Raw genomic sequence first — 22,831 nt, forward strand, 5'->3', positions numbered from 1 at the left:
TTCGACGTTTTGGCCGGTCAAGAAGGCGCTGGCTTGAGCTGATGTGTGAGATCTCGCATTGTCATGGTGCACAATGATCCGTCCTCTCTTGTTCGTTACTCGAATTTCTCTGAAGAATTCAGGCAAACCATTGCTCGAGCGGAACAGTCGCCACAGGACCAGTTTTACCGAAGAAACAGGCGACCACCTGCTTCGAAGTCCTTCTTCCACGAACAAGTTTTGTTGGATTTGGCTCGTCCTCGAAGTCCCACACGGTCGATTGCTCTTGTGTCATTCGCATAAGCACAGACCCATGATTCGTCACCTGTGACGATCTTATAAACGTCTCTTGAAACACCGCAATTTTATTTTGTCTAAAAAGTTCCTTGCACCAATCCACACGAGCCCTTTTGAGCGATTTTTAAATTGTGCTGGATTTAACGAGAAAAAACCAATTTTACGGCCAAGTGTTCATGTAATATCGAGTGTGCTAGTGGAAGAAGTTCCCAAGGATGCCTTTATGTCACGGTATGTCACATGACGATCTTACATTATCAGTTTACGCACGGCATCAATGATTTCTGGCACAGCGACTGTTTTTGGACGACCTTCACGACCTTCGTCGTCGAGAAGTCGAAGGATGAAATGGGACCCGTTTGGTATGGCAATCAATCGTGACCATCTTGGCCTTAATCTTGTCCCAGTTATCGGTGAACAGGCGACCGTCATTGTTGAGGTCGTTCACCAGAGCCATTCTGTTTGTTTCTGATCACCTCGCTAAACTTCTTCGCATGCAGAATGACTTCGATAGTGCCTTTCCTTGGGCATTCTCGCTCCCGCCTAACCTCCTGCGAGCGCTTACGCTTCGATTGCGACTGGAAGACTCCGGGTGCTCCTTCTTGCATGCTGTGAAGCTGTCTTACCGGCCAGGCATCTGCCCTTTTGTTTGTAGGAAGTTTAGTGTAGTTTTTGTTCGCGGGAAAAATAACAGAAACATTAACATGTTTACTTAGATTCTGTTAAATTTGAAAATAATGGTGTAGTATCATTTTTGGTGAATGTAATACACAATTTATAAAGTGTAATAAATTAATATTAATAAAAGCATTTTTAAATTTTTCAGTCTAAACTTTCTGACCAAAACTTAGAGACCAAAAAGATGGGCGGATTAGGGCAATTTCTTTGGCCCAGCAACACGACAAGACAATCATCTGCGCCTACATCAACACCATCTAATCCTTTCGCTGTGCTATCTTCTCTAATTGATAAAAATAGCAGCGATAGGGATCGCGATCGCAGTGGACCCAGAAATAAGGGATCCTATAACAAAGGATCTATGGAGCGCGATCGTTTTGATAGAGGTAACTATTTCTTTAACATTTTTATAGGTTAAAATAATAATCTGATAATTATTTTATAAGGTATTCATTCAAGAACTGGATCTTCTCAAGGATCACGAGAAAACTCGTCCTCCCGAGCTGGCCAGCAGGGTCAAGGTCGCAGTTTGTTAAGTTCGTCAGTTCAAAAATCTGCTAGTCATTCAAAATACACGCAACAGGCACCACCTTCACGACATACTGGCAAAGTGAGTAAAAATTATTATTTTTTTGTCATAATAAACAAGAGCACTAGAAGAGCACAAAGAACACTATGCCATCAACTATCAGATTCCTGTTACTCATCGAGGGAGTTAGAGATATACAAGTAGCAAAGAGTCTGCTTACAAGATTGAACTGCTTATGACTTAAAATAAACTTTTTTATTTTTTTTTATTATTTTTGTATTAACTTTTTTAAATTAAAATGTAAATGGACATTGGTGATAAAAACAAAATCTCATTAAAATTTTTCAAATATATTCAAAAATGTGGATGCTGGACGGGTTTTAGCGTTATGGGCGCTCTTGAGCTGCGGAAGGAGCTCAAGAATCTTCATGTCAAGTCTTAACTTAATAGGTTTTATAGTTTCTGACGAATCTAGTATCAGGTATACAAACACCTCAATTAACTCCATCCTCCTTTAATTTTTGTATTTTTAAGCTTTTAATATTAGGAACAGATAAAAAATCGGTATATAAACTTCAAGTAAATGGCATAAGAAAGATCGGACAACAATCTTTACCAATAATAAAACAAGGAAAAACGATTTAAAATTTTAGATAGTTACAAAATCTTTAAAATTCGTCGGTTTGGGCGTTTGGATCAATCGATAGGTGTGGACGAAACCAATATATTACCGTTAAAACTTTGTAGCATAAAGACTGTATCCACAGTATATTTGTACTATTTTAATATTCCCAAAAATAATTAAATTATCTTACAGACACAGACATTGCTGGGCAGTTCTAACGTCAACACAGGTGGACTTTACCGTGGGAGTGAACAACCGTCTCCTACATCCGCAACTTTCTCCCAGGGTAGTCGTTCTGTTGCTCCCGTGGCAGTGCTTAATGAGGCTGGTGAAACGGAACTTAAGCTCATCAAATCAGTTGTCTCAGAAATGATAGAGCTTGCAGCCGCCTCTAAAGCAGTAACGCCCGGTGTAGTTTCTTGCATGAAACGAGTACCAGAGGAATGGCGCTGTAGTTTCTTATATTACATATTGACAGATTATTTGCATTTAGCGAATGTCGGTAAACAGTACAGACGGTATCTGGCCATTGCTGTTTCCCAACTTATTCAACAGAATTACATCTCTGTGGATCACTTCAGACTGGCGTACAATGAATTTAGCGAGTACGCAAACGATTTAATTGTTGATATTCCAGAGCTTTGGCTATACATTCTTCAATTTGCCGGTAATTTTGTTAATGGTCGCGTTTACTAGCATAACATATCAGATATATATATCGCCTTGCTATAGCTGCAATATTAAGTTAAAGACCTCGTTGTTTTTAAAGTCATTATCGATGGTCACTGATATTTGTTGCTAGTAACCGACTTATAACTTTTCCGTCTTCTATTTAAATTAAAATATTGTTTTTTCTTTTCAGGGCCATTAATTGTGAAGAAGATCTTGACAGTATCAGATGTGTGGAACAAAAATTTAAAAGACAACAGCCCATCAAGCGTGGCTAAAAAGTTCCTTAAAACATACTTGATATATTGTACACAAGAAGTTGGACCAAATTTTGCTCGGAGTATGTGGATTAAGTTCAACCTAAAATGGTCTGATTTTATGCCTGAAAGTGAAGTCCCTGACTTTATTAAATTCAACGTGAGTTTGTTTTTATATACGAATATTACATAAAATTAGTTCTCAAAGACAAGTTAAGTCGGTCGGTAAAAAATTTTCTACATAATCTTACATTACTCTCATTTTTAAAAACGGATGTTTCCAGAGACTGGAGTACATAGAAAACGAGTCAAAATCGCCAGTGATTGAGCAACGAGAGTCGCCAGAGAAGCAGGTTAAAAATGTGATAGACCATATTGAGCACTTGCTGAAGGAAGGAACGACGGCAGATTGCATTATTGATTATAGTAACGTAAGGAACTTCATCTTCATTTTAACAACTATCCAATAATATGAAATTTTTTTTTTTGAAGGGAAATATAATGCTGGTTGATAAGTTGTTTATTAGGGGATTGACCGAAACATTAAGCAATTTCTCAATTCTGTACAAGGAAAATAGTTATAAACTTGAGACCGAAACCTTCCAAAAGTTTTGCATACCAGTTTTGCAAAGATACATTGATTCTAACGAGGACCATCAACTGGAATGCTTATATACTATGCAACTATTAGTTCACCGTTTGGAGCATCCAAGGGGTAAGAACACACATGTATAGTTGTATGTCCTTGCAGAGGATTTAATTATTGTATCACCTTCTACTATAATGGCCATCTCTAATCGCCTTACAAGGCGAAATTCACGAAAACATTTTTGCTATAACTGCAAGGGAATACATTTTTCGGAATTCCGAGTCATAATATTATAATGATGATTGATTACAGGATTGCTGAGTGAACTAATTGGCGAGCTTTATGATGGCTATGTAATACAAAAGGAATCGCTCTGTAAGTGGCGCGATTCAAAGGATCAGTCAGCTGGCAAGGGTATATATTTTAAAACAATTACTACTTTTATACATAATATATATTTTATTTCCTAATTACAGGCGTTGCTGTAAAAAGTCTTAATCCTTTCTTTAACTCGTTATTAAACGATGAGGCCAACTGAAACCGCAAAGTAGCTGGCCTAGACAGCATACATTTAAAATTTGTAATAAAATTAATTAAAAAGAGAGTTGGCTGGTGAAGAATGTTCATTAACAGTATATATAGATTTCGATATGGACTTATTCAATAGAGATTCTGGTTCATGCATTAAGAGTATATGCATCAATATAAAAGTGTATAACATATGTAAAATAAAGCGAACCTAAAGGAAATTTAGAGTTGTACATGGATACTGCTCGTCTTTAAGACTACTTTCTAATGAAGGTGAAAATTAGTAAACAAGTTTAAAGACAAACTACGGAACTACATTTTTCAAATTAAGTTAAAGAAAAACAAGTAGTGTTCTATGGTTTTAAAAACTATAAACAACAAAATACTACAATATATCAAGTTAGACCATAACCTGAAAATTTCAATTTATTTATTTCTTTCTTTTTTTGGTTGAAATATCTACATTGTTTCGACATATTTTCAAAATTTTACGCTTTAAAGCCTATATTAAATTATTAAATTTCATAGCCGAAACAAAATTGCGCAAGATGCACGTTGTTCTGAAAACACAAATACCAGCTCGCTCCTCATTTAAAATTGAACTTTATCAATACCATATTCTTTTTAATTTGTTTTGAGGTTCGAAACTATCGATGTCACTATCATGACGTGAGCCACCTTGCTCCATCGGTGGCTTGTGAACTATCGCGATAGTACACCACCAGTAATTCCTTGTTTTTTTACACAGGAGAAAGATCGATGTTTGCAGACAAAAAGTTTTCAAAGCATTAAAAAATAAATGTTTTAAAAAAATTAAAAATGATACAAGTTGTAGCTGTTGATAATCAAAACAAAATCCCATTCGAACTTACAAAATCTTTTAAATTGTCGGCACCAGACAGATTTTAGCGTTATGCGCGTTTGGGTCAATCGATGGTATGGACGAAACCAATGTATTTCCGTTAAAATTTTCTAGCATCAAAACTGTATCCACGGTATTTATGTACTAGTTTGATATTCCCAACAATAATTATCTTACAGACAAACTGCTGGGCAGTTCTAACGTCGACGCCGGTGGATTTTACCGTGGAAGTGAACAGCCGTCTCCCACATCCGCAACCTTCTCACAAGGCAGTCGTTCTGTTGCTTCCGTGGTAGTGCTTTATGGGGTTGGTTAAACGGAACTTAGCTCATGGTAAAATTACACAACGTTGTTTCGTCGGCTGCCCAATTGTTCGGCTTTTTTTTCCGTGAGCGTGCCTAAGCGATAATTGCACGTATTGCGAGTATCGTTATCGGACTAAATTTTGCCGACGAGACTGCCTTGTATAGTTGAATAATGCTTCAGCTCTTCAATTCAGTTGTCTCAGAAGTTATAGATAGAAATTTAAAATTAAACTTAATCACCATTTCCATTTCCTTCATAATTTGTTTTGAGCATCGAAACAATCGATGTCTCTATCATGGTTAAGATATCATGTAAAGACTTTATTGTTAAACATCAGCTAATAAGCCACATATGGCTTCAGTTTGAGGCCCTTTCTTGTTCACAAAAAAAATTTCAAATAATAATAATAAATGTAATGATGTTTAAAATATCAAGTAAAAATATCAACATAGTTGACATTTTTTATAAATTCAACGTAACCAATTAAAAAATTAAAAAAAATCACAACAAAATATTGTATATTTGATATTTGTCCAAAAAATCATGTCACGATATAAATTTATAATTTTTATAGAAAAAATGCGGATTATCGGTGTTATGATATATTATCAAAAACTATAAAGCGACACCTGATCGGCTTAAGCAAACCGTATCCGAAGGGAGGCTCCCAAAATTATGCAGAACATCGCACAACTAAATACTATTTGAACGCTAGCATGTGAAATGTTTTCAATGCCTAATCATTATTTCATTGCTTATAGCAAATTTATCAAGGATAAGATTTCCATTCAGGCAAGCTTGAAAATTGAATAGAGACTATTGTGGGCCAACAGTGCGCCGACAATTTTAACAAGTTAGAAACGTTTGGAGCCTTTTAGGTATTTATAACACCTTCGCAAGCGGTTGTTTGTCTATATCCATTTTTAAGTAATAATTTTAGGAGATGGATGAGACTTTAAGTGGCCATTTCTTAATATAAATAATTTACGTTTTGGAGCAACAGTTGCCAGGTCTTCCTATAAGGACATAAGCAAAAGGTTGGTCATTTCCTTAAAATAAGCATAGCAATATTTATTTTAAAGATAAGATGAATGGCTGAGACCCAAACTGTTGGTGCATGTCCTTTTCAAAAAAATTCCGTAACGCCAAGTACATAAATCACTAGACTAGTAAAAATAGTGACTAAAACCGCAAAAATTCGGAATCGATTTGAGTGTGCGGTCCCATTTTCCGCTAAAGCGAGTTGTAGCGTCTCTTTCTAACACGTGTATTTCGTATGGAAGAAAGTCCCTGAAGCGGAATTTGGTCGCTGAAATTTGCGTATTTTTGCCTACCGTCGAGGCCACAGTCATATGTCTTGGGAGGGGTGAAGACAGCGTGCTTAACCGCCCCCTGACGATCTTGGTTAACGAAATAAATTGGTACTAAAAATTAATATTAAATAAGCAGAAGTAGAATATATTATTGTCAATATTGAGGATATTCGCGGCGTTTAATTCAAATGTATTTATAGGAATTAATTTAAAAAAAATATTAAAACCGCTCCAAATTGTGCCTACTTTACTGTGTCATGTCATAATATGTCGCAATAATAAGGTAAGCAAATATATGCATTAATCGATTTATTAATACATTAATAATGTATATTAATTATTATTAATGTATGTTATTGGTAGATTTCTAATTCGTGTCGTCATTCGACATTCGATTCCACACAGACGCCCTTTGATCGGTAGGAAGAAAACATTGAGAAAACAATTGTATTAAAATCAAAGAAATCAAGGGATAACATAACCCGATAAAGGGTGTTGACCCATAGTACACTTTTTCGGAGTAATCGCCTCACTCGATAGATAACCCGACATGGTGTGACAAGGCTATTAGATTATTATTAAATTATCGGGAGATTTCTTAATACCAGAAATGCCTATCGGTTTGGACAATATCTTATAGTATATCCTATAGTCAATATTACATGTATTTACTTTCGAAAAATTTAACAACTGGTCAGAACTGCTTGAAAGTTCAATAGGAATTATTTAGGGTCGTTTCGTCAATAGCTGACATTTTCTGTTGAATTTTCATCTATTCAGCGATTAAACAGTTTATGGAAATCCCAGAAAACAATATTTTACCACCTGATATATCGAATACAGCTATTTTTAACTATATTTATATATAGTTAAAATATATTATATGGTATATATATATTATTATATTTTCTTGCTTAGCACACTTTTCTGAAACTAAAAATTGAAGGATTTTGAAAATATGATTCTGCTGGTGCACAATGAAATACAAATAAATGGAATATTTAAAGGATGTTTTTATTTCTGTTAACTAGTAGGTTAAGGCTTCCTTTTCTTGTCAAGGAGGCTTCGCCGTGTTCTCGGCGCCGTTTGCAGTCCAGCTCCGATTCGCAATATGCCAACAAGGTCATTGAGGGAGTGGGAGCCGGATTTGGAACGAGGTTGTTCCATTAGGGCTGTAGGAAGTCGCCCAGCATCCTGGCAATGGCTGGTAATGGCTCCTCCAGCTGTCCTTTTCTCCTTCACCTTGTAGAAGCCAGCCCGTTCTCCATCTCCGCTTTAGCAGCCAAATAGCTGGTGGTCGTGAAGTCCTGTAATTCCCCAATGGCAACCTCGCCGGAGATTGTATTACTGGTGGTTTTGCTAACAAGATACCGCCAACGCAACCAAATTTTTTGTCCAGAACTTACTTTCTTTGCGAGGATACGCCCAGCAGGATGTCCATATAGGGAGCGAAATCCCACTTGGCATGATTCTCTAGTTGATCTCCTCCGGCACTTCAACTACTCTGCGGATTTGCCCTGTTGTGATAGTGCTTCCTGTCGGTGAAGTCCCACAATAAAAAGCAAACTGCACTGACACCCTGCAGGCGTTTTTGTGGTTTTCCTTCCATTTTTATTTTTCTTGTTTCTATAACGCGTGTGCACGAACACCGCCAAAGATTGAATTTCTTATTCTTTGGGCCGCGGCTAAAGGCGTTTATCGAAATTCACTCGCTAAATGCGGTATTTTTTCTGGTATTTCCTTAGCTCATCTGATTACCGCGCTGAGAAGCAGACCCGACGAAAGGCGTTAGCCGCCTGTTTGCCTCTCGCTCACTCGTATGGTTAGCTCGCGGTTTTCGTTGACATTGCTGCGACCTATGTGAACAGCTTGTAGTTGTTGCAGGCGTATTCAGGATGTGAAACTCTCGTTTTCGTAAAATACCATCGACTCAAAAGAAAATGCCTGCATTCACACAGCCCACCGGTGATGTGGAAACAGCTGATTTGCCTATGAGAAGGAATAAAGCGGAAATAGACTAAGGCATTGTACTGAAGGCACCCATTAAAATCAATCGCCTAGACTTATATGTATACTGGAGCCTAAAAATGGATTTTTAATCGTCGCATTGTAACTGTGTCAAAGGTATATTATCTTCAACTACTGTGCTTGTTTAGCTATAATCACCACAGTAAAGGGATCCCGGGTGGTAGTACCCACTTTTTGCTTTGCGCATGATCAGTGATTTTTATTGAATTGGAATTATACAATACAAAATAACCATTTTTCAGTTATTGTGAACTATATCAATGCGGAGTTAAAATTAGTTTCAAGTAATATAATTATATGTATTACAAATATTGCAGTCATATGAAATGAACTTTATATTTAATCATATGTAATTAACAAGTGGGGAAACACAAATATTTTAGGACCCCAAGTTTCAAAAGAAATAACATTGGTTTATCTATCCACTACGAACAAATGCCAACAGTATTTCATAAAAAAGTGCAGCCTAGAAATATGCAGTTGTTTCGCACTTTATACATTTGTACGTATAGTGTTAAGTTGAGTGCACATGTAAAAAACGCTTTTTGTGTGTAAATACATATGTAAACATTTACATACATATGTTTATCTTAATAGATTAGAAGTTTAACTTAACAAACGCACATACAAACATACATATGTAAGTCAAGAAAAGTAATTTAAACGTTAATATTTAAAATGTGCATTAAAAAGGCTATACATATCTGCTATCGCCATTTACAATTTATTGCATGTACATACATATGTACATATGTACACACATGTTAATTGTGTGCCAAGGTCTTTCTATCATTCGTCCTAAAGTAATTCGTGCATATTCATAACAACCACGAACAGTTACTTTTTTAAACAATGAAATATATCATTTTAAGAACTAATTAAGTGTTGCTAATAGTATTCCAATTTATATACAAATTTTTATATTTTGAGATTTTAAGTGGTTAAAAAAGATTATTACGGCTTATGGTTATTTATTTATATACATACGTATGTAGATCAGCGGTCGGCACATATTACAAAGTTATTTTGATTTCCATTTGTGTGTGTGGCGGCAGAGACTAAGCAAAATTATTCCCTATACCTGCTTAATGGGAGGCTGCCGACCGCTGATCAGCACTGTAGTTGTGCCATTAGAAACGTGCCCTTCAGCGCTAAGCGATTTCTGCAGATCCCCAATAGTTTTTGTTTTATGTGTTTAAAAAGGTCAAGGTTAAGAAAAAAAAAATTGTTTTGTATGCACCTCAATACTATGCTGCAAAGATTCATATTTCTAAACAACACTGAACAACGAAATATGAAATTTAGATTATTATGTGTACTTTGAGGTAAATGACAAATTTTTAAACATATTTTTAGGTTGCTCTTCTCTGATGTCCGACCGACGCTACAATGCCACACAAGCACTGGAAGAGTATTAAACAATATCACGTAGACGAAACAGATTCCAGATAACAGTGCGGGGAAATAACATTTTAAAACATGACGGTGAGTGTTTGGTACACAATGACTCGTTAATAATTAATAACTCCTCTTTTTAGCACTACGCAAGGCATGATTACTTTCATAGTACACAAAACGGTGCCTTATCCTCTGACACCGGTCGATCATCTTATAGTCACATTCCTTACGAAGCACAGAACAACAGAGAATATTATGGCGAGCCGTACAATTTAGGCAACCAAGGACCAGACGAATATAGTAGTGTATGCCAGCTCACCAGTGATACAGTACCTACAACCGTAGATAAAAGCAACAATAGTTATGGCTACGATTACATAGAATGTTATGAAGCGCAGGAACAGCGTGATGCTGAATCGGAATCTATCGACAATTGGAATGAAAATCATTCGGTTGTCGCAGCTCAATATGGGTTTGAATATGCAAATCAAAAATGTACCTCATCGAAAATATTGCCTAAGCTGCCAGTCAATAAAAGTGGGAGCGGATCATCAAAACCAAGTGCCACACAAATGGACATGAAGTTCAAAACGGAAGGTATGTGCATAGAAAGAGATCAACGCTATGGTGTCTGCATGGCTAGGGCAGACGAAGATGACCGTCGTCTTCTGCCTCGTGACTACCAGAATATCTATGCCAATAATTTCAATGGATATGCTGGTTTTGCCTACACATCGTCATTCCTTAACAATGCAGTGCCAGCGGCGCCATCGCGTGCTTTACCGCAAACAAATCGGTCGAGCTTTTATTTAAGTCAAGATATATTTGGATTAAATGCAGACGAGGCACAGAGGGAAGAGTCCCATTGCAGCTTTGGGATGGATCAAACAGCTACGATGGACACTGGATCCAGTACATATGACGTTTTGGAACAAATGTCAAGACCATACACTTCCATGTTACCCTTGGATTACAGTGATTACCACGAAAGTTATTACAATAACGACAATCTTTCAACATATAGTGACACACCGCCAACTAACAATTCACAACTAAAGCTACAAAAGCAGAGGAAGATTTCATTGATGATGGCGATGACTACAGCTTCTGTGATAGCATCTGGTGAGACTAGAGTGGCAGTTCACTCAAAGCATTCTAAGAAACCTACTGAAATCCAAACAGACTCTAAACTAGGAAGCAACATCAGTACCAACGCCGCTACTAGAGCTTCAGAGCGATTTTTGGAGCCGGAATTCTGTGGTGGAATAGTCACTATAGGTGGTTCTGGTGCCGTAACGGGCACCCCACCTGTTGCTATGGCTACAATATCAAAGACTAGAAAATTGCCAAAGGTTCTACCAACGCCAAAGTTCCAATCATCGCTACATACCAACACCACAGCCACCGATGCATTAAGCTCCCCGTTATACTCTTCAGATCCTGTAGCAGAGAAAAATCATCGGCCCAAGCAGCTGCCAAAGCTGCCAACATCATTACCGCAGACCAAACCATATTCAATGCCCAATTCAAATTTGACTACGTTTTCTGCCGCAGATGCATTATCATTAACTTCGTTGAACCAAAAACCGGCATCTCCCCCATTGCAAATCACAGAAACCGTAACAACAACCTCATACCCGTCTTTAGCAGCTTCTAATGAAGCCAAAACGTGTGTCTATCCTTATGATAGTACAAAACCAAATGAAATATTTTTGATCAAATCCATCGATGCAGATCCCACGCCGTCATGGACCCCATCCCCTCCAATACAATCAAAACAATGTTTTAGTCCGTCAGCAGAGCTTCCATCCAATGTTATTCCACAGAACTCACAAACATGTCACTTACCTGAAATCGACAAAGCCAAATTAGACATTAAGCCAGACCTACATGAAAATTTGATCGAATCGATTTTAGAAGGTAAAAAATCACCCGAGCCATATAGCGAGCCTGAATCAGCCTTATTTAACATATCTGAGTATCTGAAGCCTTATACATTAGACATAATTACTTTTTCCGGAGAAAAAGAAAATCATATCACCAATGCTGCCAGTACATCAACCACAACACATTCCTATGACGACAATGGGGAGCTCTGCACTGAATTTAGCAAATTGCAATCGACTGAGCCATCAGATGACAGCCATCTCTTACCATATTCTTACACGTGGACGGCTAGCGGTGTCAATTATCAACCATTCGAGGTTGGATCGGGTGCCAATACTTCAACACAACCCGACACAATCACAACTAATACTGACTCAATAATGTTACCATTATGGAGTTGCATTCCTCCTCTCTCCATATCTTCGAATTTTACTTCCGATAACTTAACGGAAGCCAACGTATTTTCAACAAGTTCTCCTCCCGACAAAAACACAACTGTTAGTTGCAGTCCACCTAACAACGGGTTCACAAAAACTGTTTACATAAATAATCACGAAGTGGTGCCAGTTACCACAAGCGATAACGCTATACCGCCGTCATCGGACTTAACTTTAAGGTCTCCATCGTCATCAGTTCCTATTCTATCTTACACGGATTACATGAAGCAGTTCGAGTTACCAGATTTGCCTCAGCCAATCATGGACCTCTCAGAAAATAGACCTGTTACTCACAGTGTTTCTGATGCTGTTACCATTGATACTGTTACTAATGCCGAAATTTCCTGTCCATCCAATGAGTTGGATGTTGCCAGTAAATGTAGTGACCCATTACCTTCGTATTTAGGTGAGCTTTTCGATGCATATAACGTGCCCAGCTTTCCGATTGAGAATCAAGAACCTTCCATCAAAGGCCAAGTTGGTGATTTATTCAATACTGTAAACGAACCCTCAGTACCAATTACCACCATAGTATGTTCAGTAGACCCTCCGAATCGATCTAATTTAACGCCAGAGGCTGATGCGGTAGAGAGCCATGCTGTAGTATTCGATGATAGTTTTTACGATAGTTTTAATGTCGACATAAAAGAACTGACGGCTTCGGTTGCAAACATTGAAACTGAGAATGATTCGAGCAACGTCCCAATTTCAAGCATGGAAAATAGTACGAACATCGATGATAAGCCCTCGGTTGAATTTATTATTGAAAAGACCGTTGACACAAGAGACTTAAATCAGAATTTAAGCTCAGGACAAGGTGGTTATTATAAGCCATTACAGACACAACAGAAGGCGAGTGTAGTTGCATCTGCAGCAACAAGCGTACTGGGCGGAATTTCGAAAGGCCTAAAAGGAGGACTGGATGGCGTTTTCAGTGGTGTCAGTTCAACAGTTGAAGTCACACAAACGACTAACACCGCCAAAAAAGGTTTTAGCTTTAATTTGGCTTCTAAGCTTGTACCAAGTGTCGGTGGGTTGCTTTCAAGTTCAAGTTCCAACACTACCAAACAAACACAAAGCCCAAAAATGGATACGCCTCCTACTTTTATAACCACATCATCAGAAAATGTTTCTAGTGAAAGCATTACAACTTATGTGACGACAACGTCTCCATCATGTCTTTATAAGAATTCAGAGGACACTTTATATGTGGCGACAGTTTCAAACCCCTCGGAGGTAAATCATTTTTACAATGAAGCACATATAGAAACCAATATGGCTTTAGAAGGAAATATTTCTGACAATTATGATGAAAGCTATGATGAGATGATTTTAACAGATAAAATAATGAATGTACGGATGCTTGACCGTAATTCTGGGTATGGCTTAGCAGAAAATCTTTATTCTTATCACGTATCAGGCGAAGGACAGGTCGATCCTATAAACGCATGTAGTCAATTGCACGATATTCCAATTGAATCGGATTTTGGTATAGAGCAATCCGGAATTAAAAATGACCTAGTTAATTTCCAGGAGTCTACGACCAAAAAAGGAGGTACAACATCTGGTGGCATGTTCGGATCAATTTTAGGAAAAGCAGCAGCAGCTGTTCAATCAGCAACGCACGCTGTCAATCAAGGTGCTTCGTCAGTAGCATCAGTCGTGTCACAGAAGCCATCAGTGGTACCCACAACGCACAATATACTTGACTTATCTGGTATAACCTCGCCTAGTGCGATTAAACGTGAATCGAATAGGGATTCAGTTGGTTTCGATGCAATGAATGTCGATTACAGTTATCAACTTAGCAATGAAGAGTCTCTGTCAAGCCATTACGCAAATACTGGAGATGATTATGAGAATAGTAATATCAAAATGCATGAATATAACACATATTCAGATAATAAAGCATTCGTTAATTACCATTCCAACGGTAATCAGAGCCAGTTTAAAGATGACACGGCGGTTTTCGGGCAATCTAAAGTCATTAGTAATGGTACAAAAATACTACCGACGGTGCCGCCAGCAGGATCCACCGGCAAAAAACTGCCCACAGTCAATGGTAAGTCGGGGTTACTAACAAAACAGATGCCGACGGAGATATATGACGATGAATCAGAATTAGAAGAGGTAGATGTCGGTTCATCAATCGGCAAAAAACCGATTTATCACATTGATAGTGAGCAGGATGATTACTACATGGGTCTTCAGCAGACGACACCGTCAAATCAGGCGAATGGTTATTATGAACACGTCAATAATGGTTATGACTATCGAGAGGATTACTTTAATGAGGAGGATGAATATAAGTACCTCGAGCAGCAGAGAGAGCAAGAGCAACTACATCAACCTAAAAACAAGAAATATCTAAAGCAGACAAAAGGTCTATTATCCACCACTCAACCACAATCCTCATTAGATTTCATTGACGAAGGACAGGATGACGACTTTATTTACGAAAACTATCACAGTGAAGAAGACAGCGGCAATTATCTAGATGAAAGCTCGAGTGGTAGCGTTGGTCCCATCGAAGGGCGAAACTTAAAAACGGACTCGAACGGGGATGCATCTTTGGCTTCAACCGGAATTCAAATGAAGAGCGACTCCTTTACAAATAATTCTCATCACAAGCTTGACACGGTTATTGGTGAATCAACGTCAAATTTAACGGGGTTTATCAAAGAAAAAATGTGTTCAGACCTTGACGAAAGGAGTGAAGACATAAATGATCAGCTTTCTGATCTAACTGACATAAATAAACTTATGCCGCTGAAGAAGAAATCACTCTTGAGGGGCGAAACCGAAGAAGTCGTTGGTGGTCACATGCAGATGATACGACAACCGGAAGTCACAGCTAGGCAACGATGGCACTGGGCATACAACAAAATAATCATGCAGCTTAATGTGAGTACATAATAATTATATTTAAAGCATTGACAATTTTTTTTAATGAAATAAAACTATAGAACCGGTTCTGAGGTAACCAATTAATCCTATAAACTAACGTTAGACAGACTTTAAAGCCATGGGCGTTTGGGGGCGTTGGAGTTACTCTACGCTACAAACAACTTTAGCCTACCATGAAAACCTACCTAATTAATACACAGACACAACAAGAGGGGAAGCTAGTTTTGACAAGCCCAAGTTTATATTCTCTTGCAGTTAAATCCATGACACGCTATTAAAATCATACGAATACCCGTTTAACAACTTAAATATAAATATAAGTGGGATGTTTGTGGGGGTTAGAATGGGCGTGTCAACATTTTTTAGGTCAATTAATATAAATTGGCTGAAGTTAATTGCGATTTGCACAAGATATTAATATTAACGTACCTCTAAATGTTACCTCTAGTTCTAATTCCAAAAATATTTATCACTAGGTATTTATTTATATTATTGTTTTCATATTTATATAAAGCTGAGTTGTTATTATTGTATAAATATATTAGTTTAGTATGCATGAAAAGAAAACGAATCTGCAATGGTACGTTTCAGTGAGTTGTTAGTTTTAAAAGAAAACTAAATTTCTAACAGAGAAAAAAAAAAGAAAGAAAGGGTATTTATTTTGTAGATATAATTATATAACATAATATAACAAGGAAGAACGCTATAGTCGAATACCTCGAATATCAGCTAAAGGGACAAAAGCGAAATGAAGATATGCAAGCAGCAAAGCGAGATTGAAATGCGCCACCTACCCGCGATCGCAATATATGGTTTTGTGGGCGGTAGACAGATTTAAGAGTTATGGGCGTTAGAATAGGCGTGGCAAATTTTTTTTTTGGTAAATCGATAGGTATTGACGAGACTAGTACATTTCAGCTAAAATTTTTTTCTAGTAAGAAAATTGTGGGCGCCACAGAATTAGGCGGTTTGTAGGCATTAGGGTGGGCGTGGCATATTCGCGTAACAAACTTGCGCTGTGTACACGGCTACGGAATCTAAATCTGAAATCCCAATTCTCTATCTTTCATAGTTTCCGAGATATCCGCGTTCATGTTTACGATTTTTTGAAGTTTGTGGGCGTTTAAGTGGGCGTGTCAAAAATTCTTTTAAGTCAATCGGTAGGTATTGATGAGAACACTACAATTCAACAATTCATACAATGAACCAAAACTGCAGGAGCCACAGTTTTGGGAGGTTTGTGGGCGTTAGATTGGGCACGCTGCTGAAACAAACTTGCGCTGCCCAAGAAGCTCAGGAATCTGCATGCCAAATACCAAATCCCTGTAAACTGAAAAAATTTACTTTTTTTAATTTTTAGCTACTTTTAAAGGCAATTTTATGTTTAATTCTTTCGCAAGGAAAACATATGATTTGCACTTCTACCAAATCTCTTTATTGCAATCAAATAATAAGATAACAATCCAAAGGGGGCGAAAAAATGTTCAATTAACTGTTCATAAAACAACATGGAAAAATCGTACGTTCGCGACCCGTACGTTATTATTATTTTCCCACCAATTTTCCGATCGTTCCTATGGCAGCTAGATGATACAGTCGTCCGATTTTGATAAAATCAAATTCGAAACTCAAAACTAATTAAAAAATGTTATTTCCAAGCGTAGGAGGTTATATGTTAAAAAACACCGATGCTATAGTTTGTTTCATATTATTTTCCCACCAATTTTCCGATCGTTCCTATGGCAGCTATATGATATAGTCGTCCGATTTTGATAAAATTTAATTCAAAATTCAAAACTAATTAAAAAATGTTATTTCCAAGCTTAGGAGGTTATATGTTAAAAAAAACCAAAGATATAATTAAAAAAAATTTGTTTTCCGATTATTCCTATGGGAGCTATAAGATATAGTTGTCCGATCCGGCTGGTTCCGACTTACATATATACTACCTGCAAAAGATATAAGACTTTTGGGAAAGTTTCAGCCTGATAGCTTTAAAACTGAGAGACTAGTTTGCGTAGAAACTGGTCGGAAACGCTTCCTTCTGCCTGTTACATACTTTTCGACGAATCTAGTATACCCTTTTACTCTACTAGTAACGGGTATAAATAGTGACGACCGCACCTTTAACATACAAAAGTCCTGATACCATAATTTGTGACGAAAAATAATTTTACATTCGAAAAAAAAACTTTCTTAAATTTACTTTTTCGGCCCGCTTTAGAAAAATATTTAAGATTTTACACACACCAACCTTTTTCTCTTGTAGCATGCTGAAAAAGTAAATTTTAGAAAGTGTTTCTTTTTTCGAATGTAAAATTATTTTTCGTCAGCAATGTGTAGTACGTCAAAAGTTGAGGAATCTCAAGAACTATACATCCTAAACTTTAATTTGAAATCGTTATAGCCGTTTTTAAGAAATCAAAAAAAAAGCTGAAAAAAATAGGAATAAAAAAAGTTTTGCCGATAATTCTTAAACGGAGGTATTTAGAGAAATCATGTTCGAAAGACGTAAATAGTATTTAGAAACACCTTTCTAACGACATATAGCAAACCTGAAGCTTTAGTAGTTCACAAGTTAAGGGCATGTGAGTTTTAGCTATTTAAAGCTCTTTTCCCGCCAAACTAGCTAGTTTTTCCAAAAGTGGTAGAACTAAAGTTTCTTATATTAGACTGTTTAACATCATATAAAATTTTCAGGACCAGGTCAAATAGAGGTTGGATACGCACAAAAAAAGTTCAATGCTCAAGCTATGGTCTGAACTGGTAAATGTGGCCATTTTTTTTATTAATAACTTTCAAACGGTACTTTTTTTTGTCGCACGTCAAAAGTTGAGGAATCTCAAGAACTACACAGCTTAAAATTTAATTTTGAATCGTTAGAGCCGTTTTTGAGCAATCAGAAAAAAGCTTAAAAAATAGGAATAAAAAAACTTTCGAAAAAGAAAAAAAGCTTAAAAAAATCGGAATAAAAAAAACTTTCGCCAATAATTTTAAAACAGTGGTATTTAGACAAATCATTTTTGAAAGGCGTAAATAGTATTTCGAAATATAATACATATAGCACAAGCCTGTAGCTTTAGTAGTTCACTAGTTAGAAATGTATAAAACTCAGCTATTTATAGCTGTTTTCCTGCAAAACTATCTAGTTTTTCCAAAAGTGGTAAAACTAATGTTTCTTATATTAAGCTGTTTAACATCATCTAAAATTTTCAGGATCCTATAACATCATTTTGGGACAAGCGGACAAACTAACATACTGACAAACAGAATTATTTTTTTCATTTTGAGAATTCCCCTAAAACATTGTTTTCCAAATTTCTTTTGAAAGGAGTATCCAATTTTGACAGTTGAGGTGTCCTTCGACACGTATTTAAAGTGAGAATATAACTAGGTTAACAGCGGGGGGTATTTATCCCCACCGGCCCCAACAGATCAAATTTTCAAATTTTCACTTTTACACTTTCACCACTCTTTCTCCTAAACTAATTAAATTAATTTTCTTAAAGTCTTGGTATGCAATCATCTTTGTTTTTGTAATACCTTTCGATTGATGTATCACTCGTAACCATCGGACGATTACTGTAGGTTTTGTATTTTTTTGTGTATATATAGTAGTCGCCTTCACACACCCTCCTGGTGCGCTTCGTCACTACGTGGACTGCCGTCCACAGCGATAACGAAATTTCATTTCAATTTTCACAAAACATTTAAAAATGTGGGCGCCAGACGGGGCTTTGACGAATCTAGTATACCCTTTTACTCTACGAGTAACGTATAAATATGTACATAAATTTTCATTTTTTTTTTAATTTGGACTCAAAATGTGTTTTTATTTTACCGAAATCTGGTGCTTATATCATAAATCGGACTTGGTTTTAACAGCAAGGGTATAAGAATTTCGGCTTGCCGAATATGGCTACATGTTGTACTTTATGTTTATCTAAATGTTGGCAATCAAAAACTTGAATAAGCAAGTGGCACGTAAATGGAAATTTTGTTGCCCGCATTGCCAGAAAAATGAGGTAACATAATTTCACAGTAGAGTTGATGTTCCGAGGTCGGAAATCTTATTCTCTAAAGTCTTTTTGAACTTAATATGATTATACTGGAAATATCAAAATATACATTTGAAACGTTTGCAACGGGTAAATAATAACTTTTAGAAAATTATTTGATATTAGAATTTTTAATTTATTATTAGGTGAGCTAAAAGGATTATTTTTATATTCAAGTTATATAATTTGAAATGCGAGGTATCGAGTTATTCGACAATTGCGTTTAAGTATGCCTAGGGTATATATACGTAAAAGCTTTGGGCGTAATCTATTTCTCTTGAATTGTTAGACTTGTTAACAGTAACATTTCGATGAACATTTTATATGATAAATTCTGTCAACGGTCGACATCTTTCATGTGCGATAAGTGGAATAAGGGCTATCCGATATGCGATAGCCAAAATAAAGTAGAAAATAGTCAATCCACGGCAGAACGTACACGTAAGCTAAGCATTCTTCTACAGTATCAAACGGAAACTCTTCATGTAAGTGTCATTTTCTGGCTTCGTAATGTTATTATTATTAGTTAGTTTTTCTTGAAAGAGTCAAAAATCGCCATATTCAATAAAATATAAATATGAAGTGTCAATTGCGAAGTAGATAAAAATGTAAGCAGCGATGTTTCTTTGCCAGTACTCAAAGATATATTTATTTTGAAGTTGGTTAGCTGAGCCACGGGTATCTGATAGTCGAGGCATTCCACTATAGCAATTTCCCTTGTTGACCATTCAATTGATGTTAAACAATTATGTTTTTAATTTGATTATCAGAAATGTAAAAATGCCAGGCACCTTATTTAATGTGTTCCATCCTACAAAACTTGATTTCCATAATCTGAACTTTGGCACTTGATTTGGTGTTATACCCTTGCAGAGGGTATAATAATTTCAGTCAGAAGTTTGCAACGCACTGAAGGAGTCGTTTCCGACCCAAAAGGTATATATATTCTTGTTCAGAATCAGTAGACGGGTCGATCTAGTCATGCCATCCTGTTTATTTCTACGCGAACTCAGTTTTAAAGCCATCTCGGTGCCTTCCCACCAAAAGTCTTATTTCTCTTGCAGGTAGTATATAATTCGGAACGATCCTGACCGGTCAACTATATCCTACAGCTTCCATAGGAATGATCAAAAAATAATTTTAAAGCAAGGAAGAACACTATAGTCGAGTACCTCGACTATCAGATACCCGTTACTCAACTAAAGGGAATCAAGGGAAATGGAGATATGCAAGCCGCAAAGCGAGATTGAAATGCGCCACCTACCCGCGATTATTATGTGGGCGGTAGACAGATTAAGCGTCATGGGCGTTAGAGTGGGCGTGGAAAATGTTGTTTGGGTCAACCGATAGGTATTGACGAGACTAATACATTTCACTTAAAATTATTTTATAGCATGAAAATTGTGGGCGCCACAGGCTTAGGCGGTTTGTAGGCATTAAGGTGGGCGTGGCATATTTGCGTAACAAACTTGCGCTGCGTACACGGCTACGGAATCTAAATCTGAAATCCCAATTCCCTATCTTTGATAGTATCCGAGATAACAGCCTTCATATTTACGAATTTTTGAAGTTTGTGGGCGTATTGATGAGAACAATACCATTCAGTTAATATTTTTATTCTAACATCAAAACTGCAGGAGCCACAGTTTTGGGCGGTTTGTGGGCGTTAGAGTGGGCGTGGCACGCTGCTGAAACAAACTTGCGCTGCAAGAAGTTCAGGAATCTGCTTGCCAAATCCCAGTAGCCTAGCTCTTATAGTTTCCGAGATCTCAGCGTTCATCCGGACGGACGGACAGCCGGACATACATAGCTAGATCGACTCAGCTAGTGATCCTGATCAAGAATATATATACTTTATAAGGCGGAATCGCTTCCTTCTGCCTGTTACATACTTTCCGAATAAATAAAATAATAAATAATAATAATAATAAAATAAATTATAGGTCTGGTGTTTTTTGACATATTAACCTCTACTATTAAGAATATCATTCTTTTAACACTTAAAAATTTCGAATAACAACTAAAAAAAATCGTACGAATGTATCATATAGCTGCCAAAGGAACAATCGGATAATTAATGGAAAAATAATAGGAAAATAATTTTAATTCGTTAGTTTTGATCATATTCTCTTTTACTCCGGTGTAAAAATCGGATGACTATATAATTTGCTATATTTTAAAATAAGGAATTCAATTGAATACAAATCGGATGACTGTATTCTATTGGAAGGATCGGAAAGTTAATGTCAAAATGATACAATACCCGTTATATTTCGTTTTCGGTAAAACATATAACAAGTTAAGCTCTTACTAAAATTAGAGTATCATGAAAAAATTGTTTCTAAAACCTTTTTTCGTGTTATTTTTAAACACAAGTACCTACTTTAATTAAAAAGTCTACAAAATCTCCATGCAAAAAGGAGGTAAATTAAATTTACCGCCTTTTACTTTTTTATGGAAATTTTCTTTTGTGGTATTGTTTATTGAGGTGAGTTTTAGGCTCGACTCCCCTATTATTCAGCAGCTTCTTAGGAAACTAATGGATTAACTTAAATTTATATACATATACGATATTCGTTTTCTTCCTAATATTAAAATACACATAGCTATTCCTAACTTGCTAAAAAGCTTTTCGGACAAAAACATGCAAAGCTGTGCCGGGTGTCCAGGTCTCTTTTTCAAACTAATTGGTGTGAAGTTGGAATTCGCTTGAAAAGCGTTTCTTCAACGCGGTTTGGGGACACATAATAAAATTAGAGATTAATGAGTGCAATTAAAACACTACCAAATGTAGTATTCCTTATCAGCAAAAATAATAAATACAGATTTAAATTGTTGAATTCGACAAATAAGCTTTCAAACTCTAAACAGTACATTGACTTAAAGAGCGTTGAATAGGAAATGGTCGAGGCATGCGCAGAATGCAGCCAAATTATTCTCTTAAATTGTCGCTTTCGTACTCAGACTTGAAATTTTTTGTCTGTATACATGAGCTTTTCCAAGGTAAATGTACTAAAAACTAAAGTTTTTAGTGCGTAAGCGTCAACCGCACAAATGCTTATTTGCTGTAGCTCCGTGAAAACGAAGCTAGGCGCAACAAAGAAGAATTTATTAAGTTGCAGTTTACATTTCAACGTTTTTCAAATCACATCACTGCACAAATAATTGTGCGTAGTATTAATATACAGTATTAGTTGAGAAAGACAGAAGAAATAATTAAAGAACATAATTTTCAATTTGTTCAATTGCGTATACATAATTTTGTGCAAAATAAAAACTTTGCCATGTTCAAGGCTTTAAGAGAGTTTTGTTTGAATTAAATTACATTTGTGGCAGCTGCAAACGCCCTTTAATGTCCGAACACTGGCTAACATACGAGTAAAATTTATTTCAATCTTAAAACTGGAGCTAGAAAAACTATAGTACAAATTTCAGCATAGAGTTAAATTTAAAGTTAGAACCCACAGATTTAATTTATTGGATA

At 36.5% G+C, this 22,831-nt stretch overlaps 2 protein-coding genes and 2 long non-coding RNA genes across 23 annotated transcripts in view; 2 read left to right on the top strand and 2 right to left on the bottom strand.

Moving 5' to 3' along the window:
- Positions 1-4,372, top strand: part of eIF4G1 (eukaryotic translation initiation factor 4G1) — a 45,375-nt gene extending 41,003 nt beyond the window's left edge. For both annotated transcript variants that reach the window (XM_017088610.4, XM_017088611.4), the window contains 8 exons: positions 1,103-1,340; positions 1,401-1,564; positions 2,301-2,775; positions 2,971-3,194; positions 3,319-3,465; positions 3,527-3,749; positions 3,936-4,037; positions 4,100-4,372. In XM_017088610.4, coding sequence (XP_016944099.2) covers positions 1,103-1,340; positions 1,401-1,564; positions 2,301-2,775; positions 2,971-3,194; positions 3,319-3,465; positions 3,527-3,749; positions 3,936-4,037; positions 4,100-4,161 — 1,635 coding nt within the window. In that variant the 3' untranslated portion in view covers positions 4,162-4,372. The remainder of the gene's footprint in view (positions 1-1,102; positions 1,341-1,400; positions 1,565-2,300; positions 2,776-2,970; positions 3,195-3,318; positions 3,466-3,526; positions 3,750-3,935; positions 4,038-4,099) is intronic.
- A 192-nt stretch (positions 4,373-4,564) lies between these two features.
- LOC136117208 (uncharacterized) lies at positions 4,565-5,227 on the bottom strand. The gene is made up of 2 exons (XR_010654592.2): positions 5,024-5,227; positions 4,565-4,882 (listed from the first exon to the last, which is right to left on the bottom strand). It is a non-coding gene; the product is annotated as an uncharacterized lncRNA (long non-coding RNA).
- Positions 5,228-7,625: 2,398 nt separating this feature from the next.
- On the bottom strand, positions 7,626-8,779 carry LOC139353313 (uncharacterized). Its single transcript, XR_011604518.1, has 2 exons — positions 8,039-8,779; positions 7,626-7,939 (listed from the first exon to the last, which is right to left on the bottom strand). It is a non-coding gene; the product is annotated as an uncharacterized lncRNA (long non-coding RNA).
- A 47-nt stretch (positions 8,780-8,826) lies between these two features.
- Positions 8,827-22,831, top strand: part of unc-13 — a 51,573-nt gene continuing 37,568 nt past the window's right edge. For 8 of the 19 annotated variants that reach the window (XM_036814818.3, XM_070997157.1, XM_070997160.1 and 5 more), the window contains exons 1-3: positions 8,827-8,944; positions 10,017-10,145; positions 10,199-15,286. In XM_036814818.3, the coding sequence (XP_036670713.2) occupies positions 10,140-10,145; positions 10,199-15,286 (5,094 nt within the window). In that variant the 5' untranslated portion in view covers positions 8,827-8,944; positions 10,017-10,139. Of the gene's footprint in view, positions 8,945-10,016; positions 10,146-10,198; positions 15,287-22,454; positions 22,515-22,831 lie in introns of those variants that run through there. The other 11 variants (XR_011604515.1, XR_011604516.1, XM_070997164.1 and 8 more) reach the window with 5 other exon arrangements.

This window comes from Drosophila suzukii, chromosome 4 (genome assembly GCF_043229965.1).
Source record: "Drosophila suzukii chromosome 4, CBGP_Dsuzu_IsoJpt1.0, whole genome shotgun sequence".
Classification (NCBI taxonomy): Eukaryota; Metazoa; Arthropoda; class Insecta; order Diptera; family Drosophilidae; genus Drosophila; species Drosophila suzukii.